The 20,794-nt window shown below is 30.3% G+C and overlaps 1 protein-coding gene across 5 annotated transcripts in view; it reads left to right on the forward strand.

The window, feature by feature from the left end:
- LOC132919654 (FH1/FH2 domain-containing protein 3) overlaps positions 1–20,794 on the forward strand; it is a 43,678-nt gene continuing 22,884 nt past the window's right edge. For 3 of the 5 annotated variants that reach the window (XM_060981419.1, XM_060981427.1, XM_060981436.1), the window contains exons 1-5: positions 1–272; positions 363–422; positions 491–1,097; positions 1,158–3,017; positions 3,092–3,177. In XM_060981419.1, the coding sequence (XP_060837402.1) occupies positions 246–272; positions 363–422; positions 491–1,097; positions 1,158–3,017; positions 3,092–3,177 (2,640 nt within the window). In that variant the 5' untranslated portion in view covers positions 1–245. Of the gene's footprint in view, positions 273–362; positions 423–490; positions 1,098–1,157; positions 3,018–3,091; positions 3,178–8,573; positions 9,061–20,794 lie in introns of those variants that run through there. The other 2 variants (XM_060981451.1, XM_060981444.1) reach the window with 1 other exon arrangement.

A 20,794-nucleotide genomic window follows, 5' to 3' on the forward strand; every position in this document is an offset into this window, starting at 1 on the left:
TAAAGCATTTCTTTCGCAATTACCCAATATTAGTCTATACATATGTCTCATTTTCGTGTTTTTAAATCGCATTTGGCTTCAAGTTCGCACTAGGCACTTTTAGTTGAATATAAAAATAACCATTACGGGATCAGTGGACGTGGAGTTGGCCCGCATTCAATACTCCGGTGCACATTGCGTTGTTGACATTTCATATCCAGCAGTCGTACTGTAGCTATACGTGTTGATAATATGCTAATGTAATCATGACTTCGTCGTATAGAAACTCACGGGTAAGTGATCTAATTAAATTATTATTGTATTTATATTATTTGCTATTGTTTTGTTGTAATCTAAAGCACGTTTTATTAATTTATTAATAGCCACCATGGAGATCTCCAAGTCAAAGTTACACATCGACTCCAGAACGTCCTACTACTTTAGTAATAATACAATATAAATTAAAATATTTCGAAATTTTAAAAAATATTTATTTTTTCATTAATTACAGGGAACAAGTTCAAACCGTTTTTTAAGTGGAAGTTCGTACAGAGCTTTAACTGGAAATTCGGCTCTGCCAACTCGTACGTACACCGATGCTAGCTCCGTGACTGCATTAAAAGACAAATTTTCTTCCATGGCGAGGGATAAAGCTGTATTAGCTGATAAAAGGATGAGAGTGGCGGCATCAGGATTTGGTAACAAACCTACTCTGAGAACTGGAAGTGCAAGTCGTTTCGGTGCTCCAATTGTTCGAAGTCCGATTAAGGAACAATCTGTAACAGTTTTTGGAGTATGCAATGTACCAGATATAGAAGCAGATACTCCAGTGGATATTATGGTATCAGTTGTCACTCGGAGTACATCACCAACACCTCCTGCTCACAGCACATTTCTTAGAAGTAAGCACGCTGGACAACAAGAATTTACTATGTTAATGGTACCACGAAAATATGAAAGAGGAGTGGATGTCAGCTTACAAACAGATGAAAAATTCCTTCGCCACATGCCTAGTTTAAAGGTAGTATCTTCAATTCCTATACCTAGGTATGTTGGCAGTAGGTCAGGCTATAATTATTCAAAATCTAAAGACTCTGGATCGACTAGTGATAATTCAGGTATATTATTATTTATTTATTTTCAAAAGACAAAAACATAATACTATCAATTTTTTTAAGGTCAAGAACAAGATTCGTATCTTTCTGACTCGTCTAGTCATAGTAAAAGTCGTTCAAATGGCGCAGAAACATCAAAATTACCTCAACCCAACTGGAATAGAAACAGAACTTCGGAAAAAAATCGAGAAGAATCTGGCATTAGTCGGTCTTCGTCATTTTCCAGTACTGCGGAAGAAAAACCACCAACGGGTCGTAAAATTGAAGAACCTAAATTAGTTACAATTAGAAGTATTGCACCAATCTCTGGCGTTGCAGTTATATCTGATGCACCTAAATTACAATATCCGTTAAGAAAAATGGATTCTTCCGATCAAGCCTGGTGGTTACAAGATTCGGAAAATAATAATGAAGAACTAAATGTATGTAAAAATACTGAAGATTTCGATCTAAATATGAATAATAAGTTGACAAAAATACCTTCATATAATATAAGAAAAATGGATTCTTCAGATAGAAATCGGTGGTTACAAGAAGCTTCGCAAGCTGATAATAATGATGGTCAATTATCAGGTACGGAAAGTATTTCCTATTCAGAATCGACAAAGAGTAATTCTACATCAAGTAAAGGTCATTCTTATGGAATCAGAAAAATGGATTCATCTGATAGAAATCTATGGTTAAAAGAATCAGTTCAAGAAGATTTAATAAATGAAAAACCGAAATCATGTGCTAATAGTATTTCAAATGACGATTTTATTAATAGTAATAGTCAATCAAGCGTAAGTCCTACGATCAATATTATAAGAACGGAATCAAATATTAACGGTCAATGTTTGAACGATATTGAAACTCAAGACCCTATATTATACATTGATAGTGTTTCAAATTCAGATACGCGTACCAGTGATTTTCTATCAACTAAAAGTCAAGCGTATAGTGTAAGAAAAATGGATTCATTTGATACGCCATGGTGGTTAACAGAAGAAAAAAATCCATGTACAAGTGATGAATCAAAATTAAGCTCAAATATAGTAGAACTTAGAAAAAGTGACCATTCTCAAACGAAAAGTCCAGAAATGACGGTATCATATGGAGTCAGAAAAATGGATTCATTTGATAGTCCATGGTGGCTATCTGGAGATGAGGCTAAACAAGTAAATTCATCAAGCGATACTTCAATTAAAAACCAAAGTATTGAAGACAATTCTAATGAATTATTTCCATTTAATTCTGAAAATGATGTAAATATTAATTCACGTGAAAATCAGTGGTGGTTGGAAAATGGTCTTGAATCTCAGTTAGAAACCGATTTGCCTAACTTAAATGACAATATAAGTGATAATCATTACTCTACGTCAATGAAGGAAACGGATTCAATTGATTGGTGGAAAGAAGATAAAAAAAATACAGATGAAAGAAGCACAAGTATTTCAACTGATTGGTCACGGGACGTTCCCGAACCATTTGATCAACATAAAAGTACTCTAACAGATGGTCCTATAAAAAACATAACTGGTGTTAGAAAAATGGATTCATTTGATAGTCCATCTTGGTTAGCAAGTGAAGAATCGGAATCTCAAAGTAATGAACCTAAACAAACAAGTAGTGGTGATGCAGCTAATTCAAGCTCAAAACAAATAGAGGAATTAGTTGATAGTAGCCCTGATTGGTGGGGAGAAAAAAATGAAAGTGACGATTTCGTTAGAACCAAGAGAACTTCTCTTCGAATAAAGAAAATTGAGAATGTTGTAAATGAAATTGCAGAAATACCTATAAATAAAATTAAAAAAGAACCAAATTTACAAGATGAGTTGGATCAGTTAATGTTATTTATTGGAGGTTGTCGAAATATTGATGAACTACTAGGAAATGAAGAACCTCCACCTGCTGCTCCAACAACACCACCAGATACTGATTCAGGTAATATTATTTCACTTTTCGTATACTCATAAATATGAACAAAAAATTATATTGATTTAATCATATTATTTTAGACGATTGTGTGGAAATCAGACCTGACCAAGTACATATTCACGATAGCACAGCTCAGATGTCGACAATACAAAAGAAACTTACGACGGTAAGTGCATATTTTTTGTACTTATTAATTATTTACACCAGCATATCTACACAACTATACATAATATGTAAACTACATTTATCTAGAGTAAATATGAAATAGGTCTGATGAGAAGTTTAGTCATTCGATTATTAATCGAGTTTCCAATAATTATTACTTAGATAAGGTATTATAATATTATTTTATAAAACGAAAATTATTAGGAATTATTATTATTAATATAATTATTTTTTTTAAGATAAAAATTGTAATTATTACCAAATTAATTTAAAATTCATAATCTTTTCTTTACACTACTTATTTTAGATCAATTATTATTGCATATTTTAGAACGATTTGATTAAAATATAAGATGTAATACGTATACATTAAAAAAAAAATAATGAGAAAAAGTAAAAGCTAAGAAAATATATTAACATTTAATTTTACTTTTTATAAATTATAGTATATTAATAAATAAACCATATAAATATTACCTACCTACAGTATGTTATAACTTATGAAGTATTATCGTAAAATGGGGCGAATAGGAATAGTTTTGCAGGTTTTTCTGCTATAAAACCTTCAGTTGTTAAATATTATTTTTTATGAAAGTTAGTACATTAAATTACTTTATTTAAGCTAGTAAATGTGTTTAAATTAAATAATAACTTTATTTTTTAAGTTTTATGTTATACATGTTTAACTATATTTAACACTAAGGTTATGTTATTTTGTTACTATTTAGTTTTTGGTATAAAATTTAAAACATTTACATTTTATATTACTTAAATATCTAAAAGAAATATATTTATGATAATATTTTTAGTTTTAAATCTTTAGATTTAAACTAAAAAACCTATATTAGTCTTATAATATTGATAATATTGATAGAACTCAAAAAATAAGTATATTTTAACGTTTTAAAGTTAATTATTTTAATCAATTTATTATCATTATATATTGCGAGATGCTTAAACAACAATTGATAAATATATTACAGATTTTAATTTCAATAAAATTATTTTAATTTTTATTTATTTGTTTGAAATATTTAATATATTTTTCATTTTAGATTAAATATTAAGAGTTTGAGCAAAAGGCTAATCGCAGCAAATTTTTTTTACGTTTTAATTATAATTTCTAAGTTTATTTTACAACATTTATTGTTTGGCGTTTAAATTATTATGAAATTAATCAGTTTTTCAATGATATTATTTATTTTGGCAACATTTATAGTTTCATGTATTAACTAAAATTTGAATTTAACGATACCCACACTTGATTAATTATTACTACTTACGAACGATATATATCTATTTAAATTTTAATCCAAAGAATTTTATTATGACTTCTGCAAGTACTTGTTATGTGAATTATGATAAGCAATTTAGTCAATGCCGAGTTCCGTCAGGGTCACTTTTCAATTGTGACATAATTTATTATACTTTTAAGATTTAAAATAATAATTTAAAGCTGTATAGTGGCTATGTATTATTATAAGTCTCAACTTGTAAAATTCGGTGATAGCCCTATAATATTAGTTTTAATATCTTATTCGTGGTTTGTTTAATTGTATTAAAAATTTTTATTGTTGCGTAGTAGAAATCGCTGCTCATTGAAGTTGTAAGCTTGTAATATAACGCAACAAAGTAAAAAAAAAAAAACATTTTTTATTAGTTAGTTAATTTTCTAATTAACTTGATAACTTAACTTGTTAAAGTATCCATTCACTATTGTAGCATCATGGCTTTTTGTAGATATTTTGAAAAAAATAACGCAGTTAGTTAAAATCATGTACCTATATAATGGTTTTAAATAAAAGTAAACAATAAATATTCTTTGACGTAAACGTGCTATATTGTCTATGTCTCACGGAATGTGACTATAGTTTGTAGTAAGAAGTGTATTTTTTATAAAATGATTGGTTATTATATTTAAAAAAAAGTTCATTATGTGTATGATTTAATTAGTAATTATAAAAATTAATTAACTCTTTTTCGCTGACTCAAGTTAATATTTTCTAATTATTATGTAAATTTATAATTTAATTTGATCTTGTTTAATAATTTTGATTATAATTATTTCTAATAACACACGAACAGTAGTTATAAAAGGTATTATAATATACTAAATAATAATGATAATTAATACTTTAGGAAATAATTAATTAGGAATTCTTAGTTTATCTAATATTTAATATGTATTGTGTAATTTTGTTGATCTCCTGCACAACCATAATTCTTCAATAACTGTTTTGAACATTATTAATTTAATTCTATAAATTTAATATATGAGTAATACAATTTTATTACTTCTAAATTAAATCTATTCAACACAGCACGGCATAGTATAGCGCGCGAAAACACGGCGTTTACAGTACAGACTGCGGTCACCTAGGCTGTGGTAAAATTCAGCAACCACTGTTTATAATAGTAATTATTAATTATTATAATATAAAAAAATCATTCTGTCACACTTGTCTTTATAAAAAGTATTGTTATGGGAACATTGAAGGTGAACGTTTAAGAAAGTTAGGTATATATTATGTATATATGCATGGTATCATTGATCTGGAGTTTAGTTTGGCGTATGTCATTTTTATCAGTGATATTATTAGTATATTATTATTTATTATTGTTATTTATCATTTATACCTACAGCTGCTGCATATTGTATACATGTATTAATTTTAATACTATAATACAATATATTATTACATTATTAATGCAATATTATATTTAACGAAAAACCATACAAGAATGATTGCGTAGATAATACAAGGTAATATGTATATCTTATCAATAACTTTTGAGTTGTTTTAAAATATTTGTGTTAGAAACACAAAGTTTAGTTAAGTCAATTAAAGTAAAAAGATTATTATTTATGTACTCAGTTTCAACACATAGGTCATAGTTTAATATGCCCGATAGTCATGATTAGGTCCTGCAGGGTCTATTCTAAGGATTTTTGTTATATATATTATAGTTATTATTTTGATTTTCAATTTTCAGTATAGGTACAATTTTTTAATATTGATAAATTGGTTGTTAAGTATCAGTAACAAATTAAAAAAAGTAAAGAGTCTCCTTATAGACGAAATTCAAACAAAATCTTAAAAATACAAAAATTTAGTTTTTTTTTTTTTTTAATATTTTAGCTTATTATTTTATGTATAATTTTAAACTTGTTCTGTGTTGATACATCTTAATATTGACTTTTTGTTTATAAGGTTTTCTTAAAAATATGTTTATTTACAATAAACATACAGAATATTCATAACTTCTGCCCTAAAGTCAACATATACAATAATAAATAATAATAAGGAAAACTATTTTATTATTAGTTAAAAAAAAACATTAGTCGTTGTGTAAACCAAGTAACTTTTACACGTAAAACATAGGCGGAAATGCACTCGTCAGCTGTATGGCGTCATATATTTACATGGCTTATTTAAAATAAGTTTTTCTTTGGGTATTAAATAATAAAAGTTGAGTAATATCTAAAATAATTTTTAAATAGAAGATTTTTTTTAGTAAATCAGGTCAGATAGTTTTTATATAAGAAATTGTCACCGTGTGCCCTCGCCTGGCTCGCCTATATGCAAAATAATAAATTAATAAAATAAATTATTACTTCGTTTTTAAGTACATAACCGATAACGCAAAAAAGTGTTTCCACCTGTGTACATTTCTGACGGCCCTTTATTACATTTTAGTAGCCTGTCCGATATTCTATCACATCGCGCGTAAATATAAAAACATATATTATTATTGACATACGAACGGGTATAATATACAATTGTAATTTTATCATAACGCGTGTGGCATTACGGTGAAAAAAAAGTAATTGCCTTGACATTAAAATCCTTGGATGTAATTGTCTCGAAAAAATAAAATAAAATAACCGTCCGACGTTAATAATAATTTAAATGCAATCGGCTCTGTGTGGTATGTTTACGCCACTCGCGTTCGAGACACAGTTGAATTTCCTAGCCGTGACGCGCGCGTATATACAATACTTTCACTTACTTATAATTCGTTTTCGAGATCTATATGTTATCGTCGCCGTGTTATAGTGTGTATGATATATCTATATTATGCATGACTTATATACATATTAATATCATTACCTATGCGCGTACAACGAAATATTGTTTTTCCCGTACGGTTTACCCGACAACACACTATTATAATATATTATACAATAATTATTGCGTGTGGCGTATCGTAGCCGACGACGTGAGCAATCAGCAAATATAGGTAGGTATCGTCGTCGTATCGTCCGCCTTTATCGGCGCATCGGAAATTAGGCATAACGTCGTGCGTATTCGTGTGGGTATCACGATTTCGGGTGAATATTCGTTTCGTCAACCCGATGACGCGTCGCGTTTATTGCGTGCAATATCGTGATGATGATATTATTAATACAATAATAATAATAACAACAACAACAACAACGGGAATACTGCCACGACATACACAGATTATTACACAAATGACTAAATGAGTTACGAAAAATAATGATAGTGTACGGTCTTCTTCTTTGTCTCCGCGGTCTTCTTCGACCGAAAACAGAAATGCCCAACGCTATATTATTACTGCTGTATATACACCTAGTCTTGGTCATTCGACACACAGCATTACACCGCCGGGGTATTATCAAATTAATTGAGCACTTTTTGAAGACGTTTATTATTATTTAATTTAATTTACTTGTCTTCTTCCATATTATACCTATACCTATAACATTATTAGTGGGCACCTATACTTAAAATATGTTTACGCGATATTTTAGAAAATTTAACCTTTGAATTACGACCGTTTTATTTCATACGCTTTGTACAGTTCTACGTGGTAAATTAATACAAACACAATATTATACTCATTAGTCATTTATCCACATTCGTGTTTTTTTTTTTTTATTCGTATTGAGCATAATTACAAGGTACCTATAACGGATATTTTTTTTTTTAGTGACACTTCACTATTGTGCATTGCGTATAAATCGTATAATGTATTTTTCGTTAAGTTACGATAAAACAAAAAAACTTTATCATAGAAAAATAAAAACTCGAGGGTAAAGTCACTGCCAAACGAATGGTTTGACGAAGGGTTTGACGAAGACCGCGTCCGCTCGCGCGCGCGCGCGCAGTGATCTCTTGCGGAGGGACGACCCTCGAGGGTAAGAATCGTCGTATGTATATATACGTAGTATAATAATACCATATAGCAAATAATACACAATTCTTTCTTTTCATATCGTTGTTAATATTGCGATAGGGTCGTTATTATCAGCTGATCAGCGCGGTAACGGGGTGGGGGGAGACTACTACTACACGGTCTTCCGCCTATCTGTCCGCACGGTGGCGGGGAGGTGGCGGTGGCGGCGGCGGCGTCCTCCGCGTACGCCAAACGCCAAACAGTCAGTCAGTCCGTGTCCGTCTCGTACGACCGATCTCGGTGTGTACGTTGTACCGTCTCGTCTGCTCCGCCGTATACGATCGCAATAAGAGCGATACATAAATCGCCGAGTATCGCACTCACTCGATCGGCAAAAATAATATCGTTTATCTCGTTACGCACGGCAGTTATATACCATGAAATAATGTCCGCGCGTCACTGTCCGAAAACTGTCGTGGACATTCACGTCGTCGCGCGGGTGTAGTCCGCTCAACAGCGATCGTCGGCCGTAGTCTATCGTTTCGATTCAGACGCCGTTTTTACGCTCGCCATGATGTCGCTCGCGTGTCGCGTACAGTACGTGGACGATACAGATCCGTTCGAGTACTCGGCCAACGTGCCAGAGCCGCAACGGTCGCCGCCGGTCCATTCGTTCAGCCTCACTTTACCCCTGATCAACCAGATCGCCGCCGTGTACCGGGTCCTCCGAGCTCCACACCGAGTAAGTCCTTTGCCATTGTCGTTATACGGTCCTGCGGCATCCTGGCGTACCGCGACGTACACATCGTGTGATGACAGGAATCGCGATGCGCGAATCTACGCTATGTGTTTTGAATAAAAATAGCTATTACTGTTTTTTAAAAAAACCGTTCACAAACATAATAATATATCCATATATCATACACAAGGATCTGTGCCGGCTAGGACGTAGGTAGTGAAAGGAGGGGGTGGTTGCATCCCTAAAAGCAACGGTTTTACTACAACTTGGAAAATGTATTATACAAACGAAGCATTCTTTTTATTCAATCTAGACCCTGTATAACTTCCAAATTGCACATGGCTCTTCGATGAAAGTTTTCGTTCTACAAGAAATTTGTAGATGGTGAGGCCTGTGAGGGGAAAGAATATAATGACGTCGGATGTCCTGTTCAATTGATTATAATAAATTTATACTGGTTTAAGAACCATATCATGTTTTATCAAAATTGAGTTTGTCGGTATAATATTACGTTGTATAACCTTAACAGTTTATGTAACTAGTAAAACTATAAAGCGATAAAAGCACAATAAAAATCGGGTAAAATTATTTCGTTCTCCTGCCATAAAAGATAGAAATAATGTGTCTCAATACTTATTACTATATCTGTGGTTCCTATATTATCTACTCGTTCGATTTTTGGGAAATGTGTATTTTTTTCATCCTATGGATGGAGGCGTGATTTTACTACTCGTATATTAGTACGGACGGTACGGCGTGATTTAGATGCAATAATCGCTCGTGTTTGCAGCAGTGCAGCATGTGAGTATTAGATGCCCATGAGATACAGTACGCGTGCATTAAATATATTTAGTATAATCCGTGTAGAGATGGTTTTTGAGCGAAACACGAGCTGAATACGAATTGGGGAGAAAAAAATCACAATGTTTGTATAGGACCACGACGAAACGATGACGAAATCCTGTGACAACGACGTAAATACGTTGAACCCGGTGGCGGTAGTCGATAAAGTCCTAGGTCCGGCGAGTGAAGTGTCGCCGAATAATAATATCTCCCGAACGCGTACAATAAAATATTATCATTAATATTATTACGTTATACGTACCTCTGTTGCGATAATATATACATATGTATAGCTTATAGAATACACCGTGTGCGTAATAATAATAATGATGATGATGACAATAACAATAATGGATGGCAGTGGCCGACCTTGAAAACGGATGCTCTCAAATTCGCGGTGTGCTATACTTATTATGTAACGCGGTTCGATCGCATTCATATAGCATTCGATCGGCCCGCTGTGTTTCATTGATCCGTACCCGAATCTGGCCCGATTATATCTGCTATAGGTATTATAAACGTATACTATTATGATATTATTATATATAGTTGGATAGGGAGAGAGAGAGAGAGAGAGAGAGGACATGTGCATAACATATTTTCGAAACGAGATCGAACGAATTTTGTATAATGTTCTGATAGAGTGATATTACATATTATTTCGGTATTTTTTTTTCTTTTTGTAACCCTGCGACGTGTAAATACTTTACAAATCACGGCAATTTTTTCGCATGAGTTTATATTAATGTACGCGGATCGACAGTCGTGCGGATAAATGACCCGGACTCACTTTCCTCGGTGGCCGCACGAAAACAACGCTATGCTATTATTATTATTATTATTATTATTATTATACCGTACTATTATATAGGCACATTCGTTTGTTTGATGGCGACCGGTATCTATAAAATATAAAACGTATACAAGATAGGCGCCTAAATATTGTCGCACCCGAATAGGTCGACTTATCGTGTTCACACCAAAAAAAGTAAAAATAAAAACCACTTTCTTAATACTATAAAATATGACGTCTCTTATATACCACATACATGAATTTTTTAACACTAAGAACATATAGGAGACCAAATGTATAGGTACCATCATTTTTTATTTTTTATTTTTACTGCGCGCGCGTGTGTGAAGAATTGTCAATTAGTTTCTGATATGTAATCGAATGACCACGACTATTATACGGATAAAAATGTAGAATTATCAATTTTTATTGCAATTTACTTTCATGGCCACACCTATCGTTAGATATAAATCTATTTGTTTCCTGAAATATTAATAGAAAACGATATTTTCGACAAAACTGACCATCATTCGAAGTTATTATATAATCCTTTTTTTTATGTAGATTGTAGTCGATAATAATATAGTGTTAAAATAGGCGGGCTTTAATTATTGTCATTATATATTTTTTCGTCTTATGTTTTCTTTATATTTTATTTCTGTTAGATATTCATTTTGATACAATAACTTTCATATTACACATCCGTTTTTCTATTATATTTTCTTTATTTTGACATTGTTTTTTTTTTAATCTAAATCATAAATCTTATTTTAGCGAAACGACTGTTATCATTTATTTATATCATTAAGAATCATTAATCAGTAGGTCTTAAATGTATATACTCATAATTTAAGAGGTTATTATAATATAATTTCAATAGGCACCCACTTTACTATTTACATTGTTATTAAAATTTCCATTATTATACAAGTTTTAATACAATTATAATGAAACGATAAGTATAAATACTTAATGTGGTATTTAAATTTTAAATGCAACTTCCTTAACATTGAAACGGTAATTTCTACATTCGTACAAAAACATATAATTTGTTATATAAATCATATTACTATACCTAAAAGGATATTATATTATGGTTAAAGTGTTACAAAAAAAAAAAAAAAAAACAAAAAATATTAATTAAAATATTGATATTAAAATGTATTACTTACTAGTTACTATTATAATTTTATTAAATAAAATATTTAATCGACAAAAAGAAGGAATGATATATAAAACACAAGTTTCTTTTATTCTAATTGCATGAGAATTTGTGGTAGTCCCTACATCATTAAATAACATTGCTGTTAAATATACATTTATTTAACTTTTTCTTTTAAATTGGATTGTTTTATCTCTTATATAATCGGTAATTGGATGTAGTTAATTACAAGTTCGAAGAAATCACATAAGTGTAAGTTAAGATTATCAGAAATTAACATTTAAAATGTGTAAATTCTATTTTAGTAATTTTAATTTATATTTTATGCACATAATTAGTATTCATAGTTCGTACATTCGATTGAGTAGATGTAATATTATACTCGTATGTTATGACAATTTTTACTTTATTCTACATAAATTACGTGTTTTGTTTTGCTGTACACATGGTAAAAGGGTGAAAGTTAAGTCGTAGATACGTTCCAATAGTTTGTTTGAAAACTTACAATACCATTATTCTAAATTTATCAAGTGTTAACCTATATATACATAATATACCCTAGAAAATGTTGGCTTTTAAACAATATTGTCAAATCATATGAAATTATTTGGTTTACGAAAATTTTTGGTTTGTGTAATTGCCAGAAAAAAAAAGCAAATAATAATAATATATGTAAGAATTATACGATACTGTGAAAGCAAAATTTGTTGTAAAAACTAACTGCGTGGATATGAATAATAATAAATAACGAATCTGTCACACACGTTTTCTTTTTAATTTCCATTAGTAAAATATAAATCCGATAAGCTACGATCAAAAGTCGCGTTGGATATGTTAATTATAATACAATATTATGTTTTCATCGCGGTGTGACTAATCGCGTTCGATTATAATAATATATTATTACCTATAGAACAATATTATAAATTATAGTATACCTACAGCTCGTTGGCCGTTGTTTTTTAAAAGAAAAACACGCGTGTAACGCGATTTATCTTTTTAATACTGTACTTCATTTTATTGTTATATTATTTTCAATAATTAATCTGCTCGGATCGAGTCATGTCGTTGTGTGAGATTTAACGACTATTGGTTGAAATTATCGAGGTTAAATATTTTCCGCAATAACATCCGATAATAAAATTTAAGCGACTGGCGTCTATGCAGGGTCTGTGATTATCGTTTTTTTTTCGCACATAGAAATCTATGCCACCGATGCATGGCCCAGGGAATTTTTCAACGCTATTATACTATACACGTGTTTAATGAAAAAGCCGTGTAGAATAAAACATTTCTATTATATTTCTATAAAATTATTGCATTATATGGGAATTATGTAGGTACTTACACTTATTTCATGTTTCAAATACGTATCAACTACCAATCGCCAACCGTTTGTACTCACAAAATGTATTTATTTTTTTTCTTAGTATTTTTAGGAAAAAGCGTCACCGTCATGTGTTATACGTAAATATGTCTTTTAAATCGCATACGAATCGCATCAATATGTTTACAACATCAGTTGTTTTCGTCTATAGTTTGTCTGTTTATCAAAAGTTTATTAGTTTATGCGTAAAATGCATAATAATAATGCGACGTTGGTCCAGTTATATTCTACGTATACTACAATTTATAACAAACATAATGTGACACGTTTAGCTTGGTCTTCAAAGTCTGAATGATGTAAGCATATTTATACTCGGTATACAATTAAATACTTATCTCTGACAACGATAAAAAAAACTGTTTTATTTACTTGTCTTATTGTCTTGTTTTTAATATATTTTTTTTAAATTTGTACATCAAAATAAATTATACGCATAATATCAATTACACATTATAATGTATTATTGTATTCGATTAAATGTTTTTTTAATTTTCAGTCATAAATGTATGACTACAAGATTGTTTGACTAAATTTAAGACACAGGTATGGCATGGGTTGTAGGTTAAAAACAATATATTACTCTTAATAATTATTTATAATCACATTTGACCTAATTATTTTAAATTAATATTAATAATTTTTCTTTGCGAAACCGTGACACACCTTGGAGGTAATAACAAATAATAGTAATAAAAATAATAACAATATCGGTTGCTTATCATGGTGTGGACATTTTCGTTTAATAATAAATTGTTAATTATACTTTCAAAACTTAAATAAAATATTTATTACTTAAAAAACGTGTAAATTTCTAACACTTAATTTCTTGTTCTCTGTTTACCGAATCGCAGAAAACTAGTATTTTGTAAAATAAAATATCGATAAAAAAATGTGTACAAGACCATTTACTTATACATTTATTCATGTATAGGTATACACGTGTAACATAAAAGAGATTTGTGGAGAATACCTTTTTATTTTGAGTTATAGCGGTACCTGCCGGCTGCACACGGTGGCACTCGATAGTCGATTTTACTATTTAATTGTAAATAATGTATAATACGTTGAATAAAATATACAAAGGTTAATTGTTAGAAATCGTTTTCGATAAATTTGTTGCTCTCGTTTATTCCACTACACATTAATTTTACAAACGCGTATATTTTATGACGTATCCAACAGAAATTCGGACTCGACTAATTTATACCTACTTTTCTTCGAGTGTAAATGAAATTTGTATTTATTTTTTTTTACACACACGCGCGGGATAATCGAATGATTAAAATGTTTATTGCACGTAGGTACCACAATGTTTGATAGATTAGGATAAACCCGTTCACAAGGTTATGACTTTCCCGTACCTATCTCTGTATTTTACGTATAGTCGTATTATATAGGAGGTAGGTAGACATTATTATTATTACATATGCGTATACGTATAACCGTATCGTTATTACTACTATTATTATCATTATTATTAAAACGTAATCTTCAATTAGGATGGGAGTATTTTTTTCAAGTTTTTTTTTTCCTAAAATAAACGCGTTTTAAATTCCTGCGATGGAATAGGTACCACCAAAAATTGAAAAACACGTCCAAAATTCAAATACGTAAACAATATTGTGGGAAGTCGCAGCAGCTACATAAATACACACGTATATAGTTCTGCTGCAATGTACCCATATTCACCGTACTCGAAAACTATTACACGTATGAACTAAAGCACAACAACAACAACAACAATAATAATAATATTATATAGGTACGCATTATTATTATAATACATTATCTAACCTAACCGACACAACTAGATCGTTGTCGACACCTGCGCGTGGATTTCGGACCGCTCATCGCCGTCATTGTTGTTGACGATTTACATAATGGTGGAATAACGCGCGTTTCCTTTCGGTTCACGACTTGCTGCGTTCGCCATCACAAGTCGTCAGTGTCGTTTCACTTGTAACAACAACGTACCAATTTCCGCTTTGGTCGTTGTTGTTATTGTTACAATAATAATCGTAATAATAATAATATAATATTATAATATTTTTACACCATAGTACCTATACGGGACACCGCTGCAACACTCCTAGATCCGCCGCCGTTTACACCGATGTGCGTACGTAAACACACGCATGTGAGTGTAAGTGCACAGCGTATGATGCGGTTTGTATACCAGGGGTGGCCAACTTGTGGTCTGCAGACACAATCCGCCGTGATTATAGGGAAATAAGGTGTTATACAACATAGTCGTTATAAATATTACAAAATATAAAAAATTATAAGACGAGTATAGGTATATTATATTAGTAAAAAAATTTAATTTTTTTTTCGTTTGGTTACCGTATCGGTATAAGGTGGCGGGTCGGATCTCCAAAAAGTTTCTGGTACCAATATATATACTTGCCCGCGCCACAGCAGTTGTGATCAATTTTCAAACGCAATCGCATTTTTATCCAAAATATATTTGCAAATGATCGCTTATAATTAAAATTCTAGGATGGCCATATTATGGCCGATCACACGATCACAACATCATTCGTTAACTGTCCTTCGATTTTTCGAGTACAAAATATTTTTACACCGACCCAATGCAAGATAAATTGATATCGGCGTCATATATTAGATGATGAGGCTCCTGTTACACGGGTAGTCTCATTTGAAAATAGTAACGTTTTACTATGTATTTTTTTTTTTTTAAACGAAACCGACGATGCATATCGTTGTACGCTATCGCGGTTGTCGTGGAAATATCGAAACTTAATCCCCCCCGGTACTATTATAATGTAATAACGATCGACAACTATCAACGAATACAGAGTGATACTTTTATATCGGACTTGAAAATTTAGTAGATTATATTAGGGTTTTTTTATAACTTTTATTGATTTTAAGAACATCCTAGCTATGTAAGTATTCATTTTTTTACAAGACTATTTTGGGCAAACCGATTTTAAAAAATAATATATTTCTCGTATTTCTTAAGATATTCACTGGTCGCGATAAACGACGGGGCCATTGTAATAGTCGTCACGACTAATATATTTTTTTGTTTTATTTTCTGTACCTATACGGTTCTCGCTCCCGTGGCGTTTTGCGGAAGGTCTCTCCGCTCGTTGGCCACCCCTGCATAATACATGTCGGTACACATAATAAGTCCGTGTACACACGACTTTACACGCACAATGGTATGTACTACAGTATATATATTACCGCAAACGGATTACGAATATATTTCTAGTGATTCGTATTTCGTTTTGCAGGAAGTACGGGGATGAGCAACGAGATCGTCCTCAGTATTCGTCTCGTATTGCATGGCCCCCCTCCTCTCACAATTGCCGCGACTTCGCTACTCTCCGGCATTGTGAGACGGTGGTGAACGAAAAGACAAAAATGTAAATAAATTATCATAAAATACGATCCCAGAATATGTTATTGGCTGTTTCTGCTTTTGCCGTGACCGGTGAGACATTTAACGACCCTGCCAGACTACGTGTCGGCATTCGTTAACTATACGTTTTAAGCAACAAAAAAAAAAAATGAAAAATTCATTTCGGCCTGCATCGTGTTATATTGTATCAATAGTATATATTTAAAAACTATTTTAGTTTTCAAATCTGTCGCGTTCGGTATCGTCGTCGATGATATTATTATTATCGTCATGACAATGACTGTTATATAGTCGGTGATTGAGCGATGTGCCGTGATAAAATACGGTGACATTTATATACCGTATTCAATCGTGCAGAAATTACTAATGAGACGATTTATTAATACGTCTCGTATAGAACGATTATTAATTTTTTTTTTTTTTAAACCATATATAATCTGAAAGCTATAAAGTATGTGTTGTATAATGTAATCTTTAGTTATAAAATATATGTAGGTAACTCGCGTTGTATTTCACCTTTGATTTACTTTTCAAGATAATACGAAACACAAAACACGTTATAGGTATTTTATGAACGTCGGGCAAGATGTTTTACATCAATTTTATATCATTCAAACTTGGTCGGAAACTCGGAAGAATGTTAATCAAATCGATTTTGCAATGAGGATTAGTTATCGGTTCGCATGTAAGACATGTATTAGTTTGGTCGATACTCGATAATTAGGTATACAGTAAATTAATCGCGAAATTAAATTTAAAAAAAGCAGTGATTTGTATATAATTTACATTTTATTTCATTTTTAATATTGGTACAAAATATAAAAATACTTAGTTTAAAATCAAAATACTATTAAGTATTAATATATGCTCGTAGTTGATAGTTTAAAATTAAATAAGTCTGTTAAAATAGTCACTAACCATAATAATATATGAAATATTTAACATGATGTAGCCGTAGTCAGAAATTGTTTAATATTAAAGTATTCAAATTAACAAAAAAAAAATGTACTCCATCTCATGACGAATTGGTTAGCGACGAATCTGACCGACCGCGATAATTGTTCGCGACGAATTGACCGGATACCGATAACTCACATTTTTTTTAATTTTTATTTTTTATACAATTTAATATTATATTAGGTATCGTATAGCATATTATTTGTAAAATAAGAAAAAAATAAAAATAAAGTAGTGTTTAGTTAATTTTTTCTAAAAATAAAAATAGTAATATGACGATAGAAAAAATTATTTTTTTAAAATAAGTAAAACACTAAAATATTTTAATATTTTTATATATTAATTATAATATATTTATATTTTTAAACATAAAATTATAAAACATTTACGTTTTATAATACATGTGACTATGCGAGTTAAGGTCTTTTATTATTCGAATGTACTTTAGTGTGCTTAATTCAGTGCTGCATATTATTGGACGACAGAGTTCCGTCGATGGTAATACGTAGGTTCAAAATATCATACTTGTATGTTCGATGTTTGTTGGTTTGCTCGTTTATGTTGACATGTTGACTATATAGTATAATATTATCTTGAAATTGGTAGGTGTATTAATGAATAAATTCGAAGAATATTTCTGCCTGCATGTCTCCAAAGTCCTAGCTGAGAGACTAGTTTTTTTTTGTTTTCTTCAAACATCGATGTTGGAATTCAAAATATACTTTCGTCGAAATTACACACTTACTACACCTATATGACAGTATAAAAGGTAGATCCACTTAACTCGATGTTACGTAGGGGGTTTAATTGTGTTGTTCCATAGGTACTCTCTATTACTTTATACATTTAATAATGTTATAAAGCAGAGAAGGTTTTGGTATTTATTCATTTTTATATTCATATAGTCTTAAATTTTGAGTTTTATAGTATTTTACACGTAAGTGTAATAATTGTGTTATATAATAAAATGAACTGTGTAGTGGTTTGCCATGTAAATATAATATAATAAAATGATATATATATAATTATATATTTAAAACTTTTGGTGCTTAATGTTTAGATTACATTTGCGTGGATCATTCTGAGTGCTCAACTATAGGCAGGTATCAATTATCATACTTGAATAAAAATAACTTTTGTGGTATAACGTACCTACGCGGAAAAAATTTAATTTAACTTTTTTTTATTCTTACCTACTTATCTTTGTAATTTATTTGGCAAAACCATAACTTCAATACGATTATGAATATGATATTAAAAATATATTACCTTCGTGTTATTAAAATAAGCGTCGATTTAATTTAGATGTTTAAATGTATTACTTATAGCTGTTATTGATGAATGATTATTATAGGGTATTTGAATAAAATCGATTTGTGTAATATTTAATAGTTAGTTTAAACCAGTTGTATTAAATATACGGCCAATCTTATTTATTTTTATAAATATTATATTATTATGTTATTTTTTCAGAATTTTTTTTTATTCTGTTATTTTTATTTAGTTATATTATTATTACATTTAATTTTATGTACAATGGTTAAAAAAAACACAAATAACTGGTATAAATACTAAATTATTATAATATTGGACGATATTTAAATTAAATTATAAATAAGTTTACTTAAATTGTCGATTATTATACAGATATAATAATATACAGGTAGCTTTTGGAGTAATAACTAATAAGATATAATTTTGCTTCACAAGAGTTAATGAAAGATGGTGTCGAATACGTGTTTGCCGTTTGGTCGTTTATGAGTAAATAAAAACAGGTTTCTATCTTTGCCATATTTTCAAATACATATTATACAAACTACAAAAGTGGAATAGTTTTGATCGATTGTTGAACTTATATAATATTCTCATCCATCAAACAACGGACGGGCGATAAATAGAGTTTCAATAAAAATAAATACGAAATTAAAACCGTGTAAAAAGTTTGGCTTGATAATGATTTTTTCCCGATAGAATTTTCCAGTCGATTAAGTTTTTTCATCACAGTGGCACGAATATGAGTATATGCGCGTGACAAAAATTGAGGTATTACTAATTTACCGGTGCATCTAATGTGATTATTTTTAGACGTAAGCGTACACCGTGTGTAGGCGGGCATCTTGTTTGATATTACTCATAGCTCTGAGGCTGACCCATTTTTACGCCAAAACTCTTTGATATAATTCAATTTAATATATTCCTGTTAGTATAACAATGTAAAAATATTTTCTATTTATTTTTGAATTATTGAAAACGCAATAAAAAATATTTTATTTTGATCAAGCATCAAGCATCAAACGATAAATTTATATTATTGGACTATTTAGTAGTTGAATAAAATTTTATAAAACTTTAAAATAAATAATACGTATACAACATACGCCAACACATCGGCTCGGAAAAAATTGTAATTCATCGCGTGATGACATAAATACATAATATGCTACTATAATGACCTATTAAATATATTGATTTATTTTTAAATAATATTATGAAGTATGAAATGTGATATTATAATGCTATAATTGACAAGTAATCCATTTACAGGACGTCAGCGCGTACCGCATTAACCATGTAAGTTTTTTTTTGAGTAAATGTTGGAAAGTGACTTATGTAAATTATAATACACGCATAAATAGTTTCACGGGCATAGATGTAATTGAAAACTTACCGCGAATGTTATTTTTATGGTGCATTCATAATGTGTTATTCGGGATAAATTTAAATTATACTAAGCACAGCGAAGCCTTATGACGAGAAACCTTTGAAGAGTTTTTAAGCATCATGTTCTATATTATTATACTGGTTGTCCGGCTGTACGATATTTTCGATGGCCGTAATTATTTTTTTTGACTATATAAGTATTATAAATCATAAAAACATCTATCGTTAAAGTGTTCAAATATTTACATATCACTTGATACGCACATAATCCGTACGGCTATAATATTATCGTAGAATTTAATTATATAGTCAATCGGTAAAAGTTTATGATTAAAAATAAAATGGTTTTAAACAACTATAATAGATTGTAATAACACTGCAAATATATTATAGTAACAGAATAATGGTAGTACGAGTTTTTAAATAATTGCATTTTTTTTTTCGAAAAGGAATATGTATAAGTATTTAATCAACAGTGTTTCAATTACGTCAAGTTCTGTATATCTTTGGTTTTAAATGCACGTATTGAAAGTTTAAGAGACT

Source organism: Rhopalosiphum padi, chromosome 1 (genome assembly GCF_020882245.1).
Source record: "Rhopalosiphum padi isolate XX-2018 chromosome 1, ASM2088224v1, whole genome shotgun sequence".
NCBI lineage: Eukaryota > Metazoa > Arthropoda > Insecta > Hemiptera > Aphididae > Rhopalosiphum > Rhopalosiphum padi.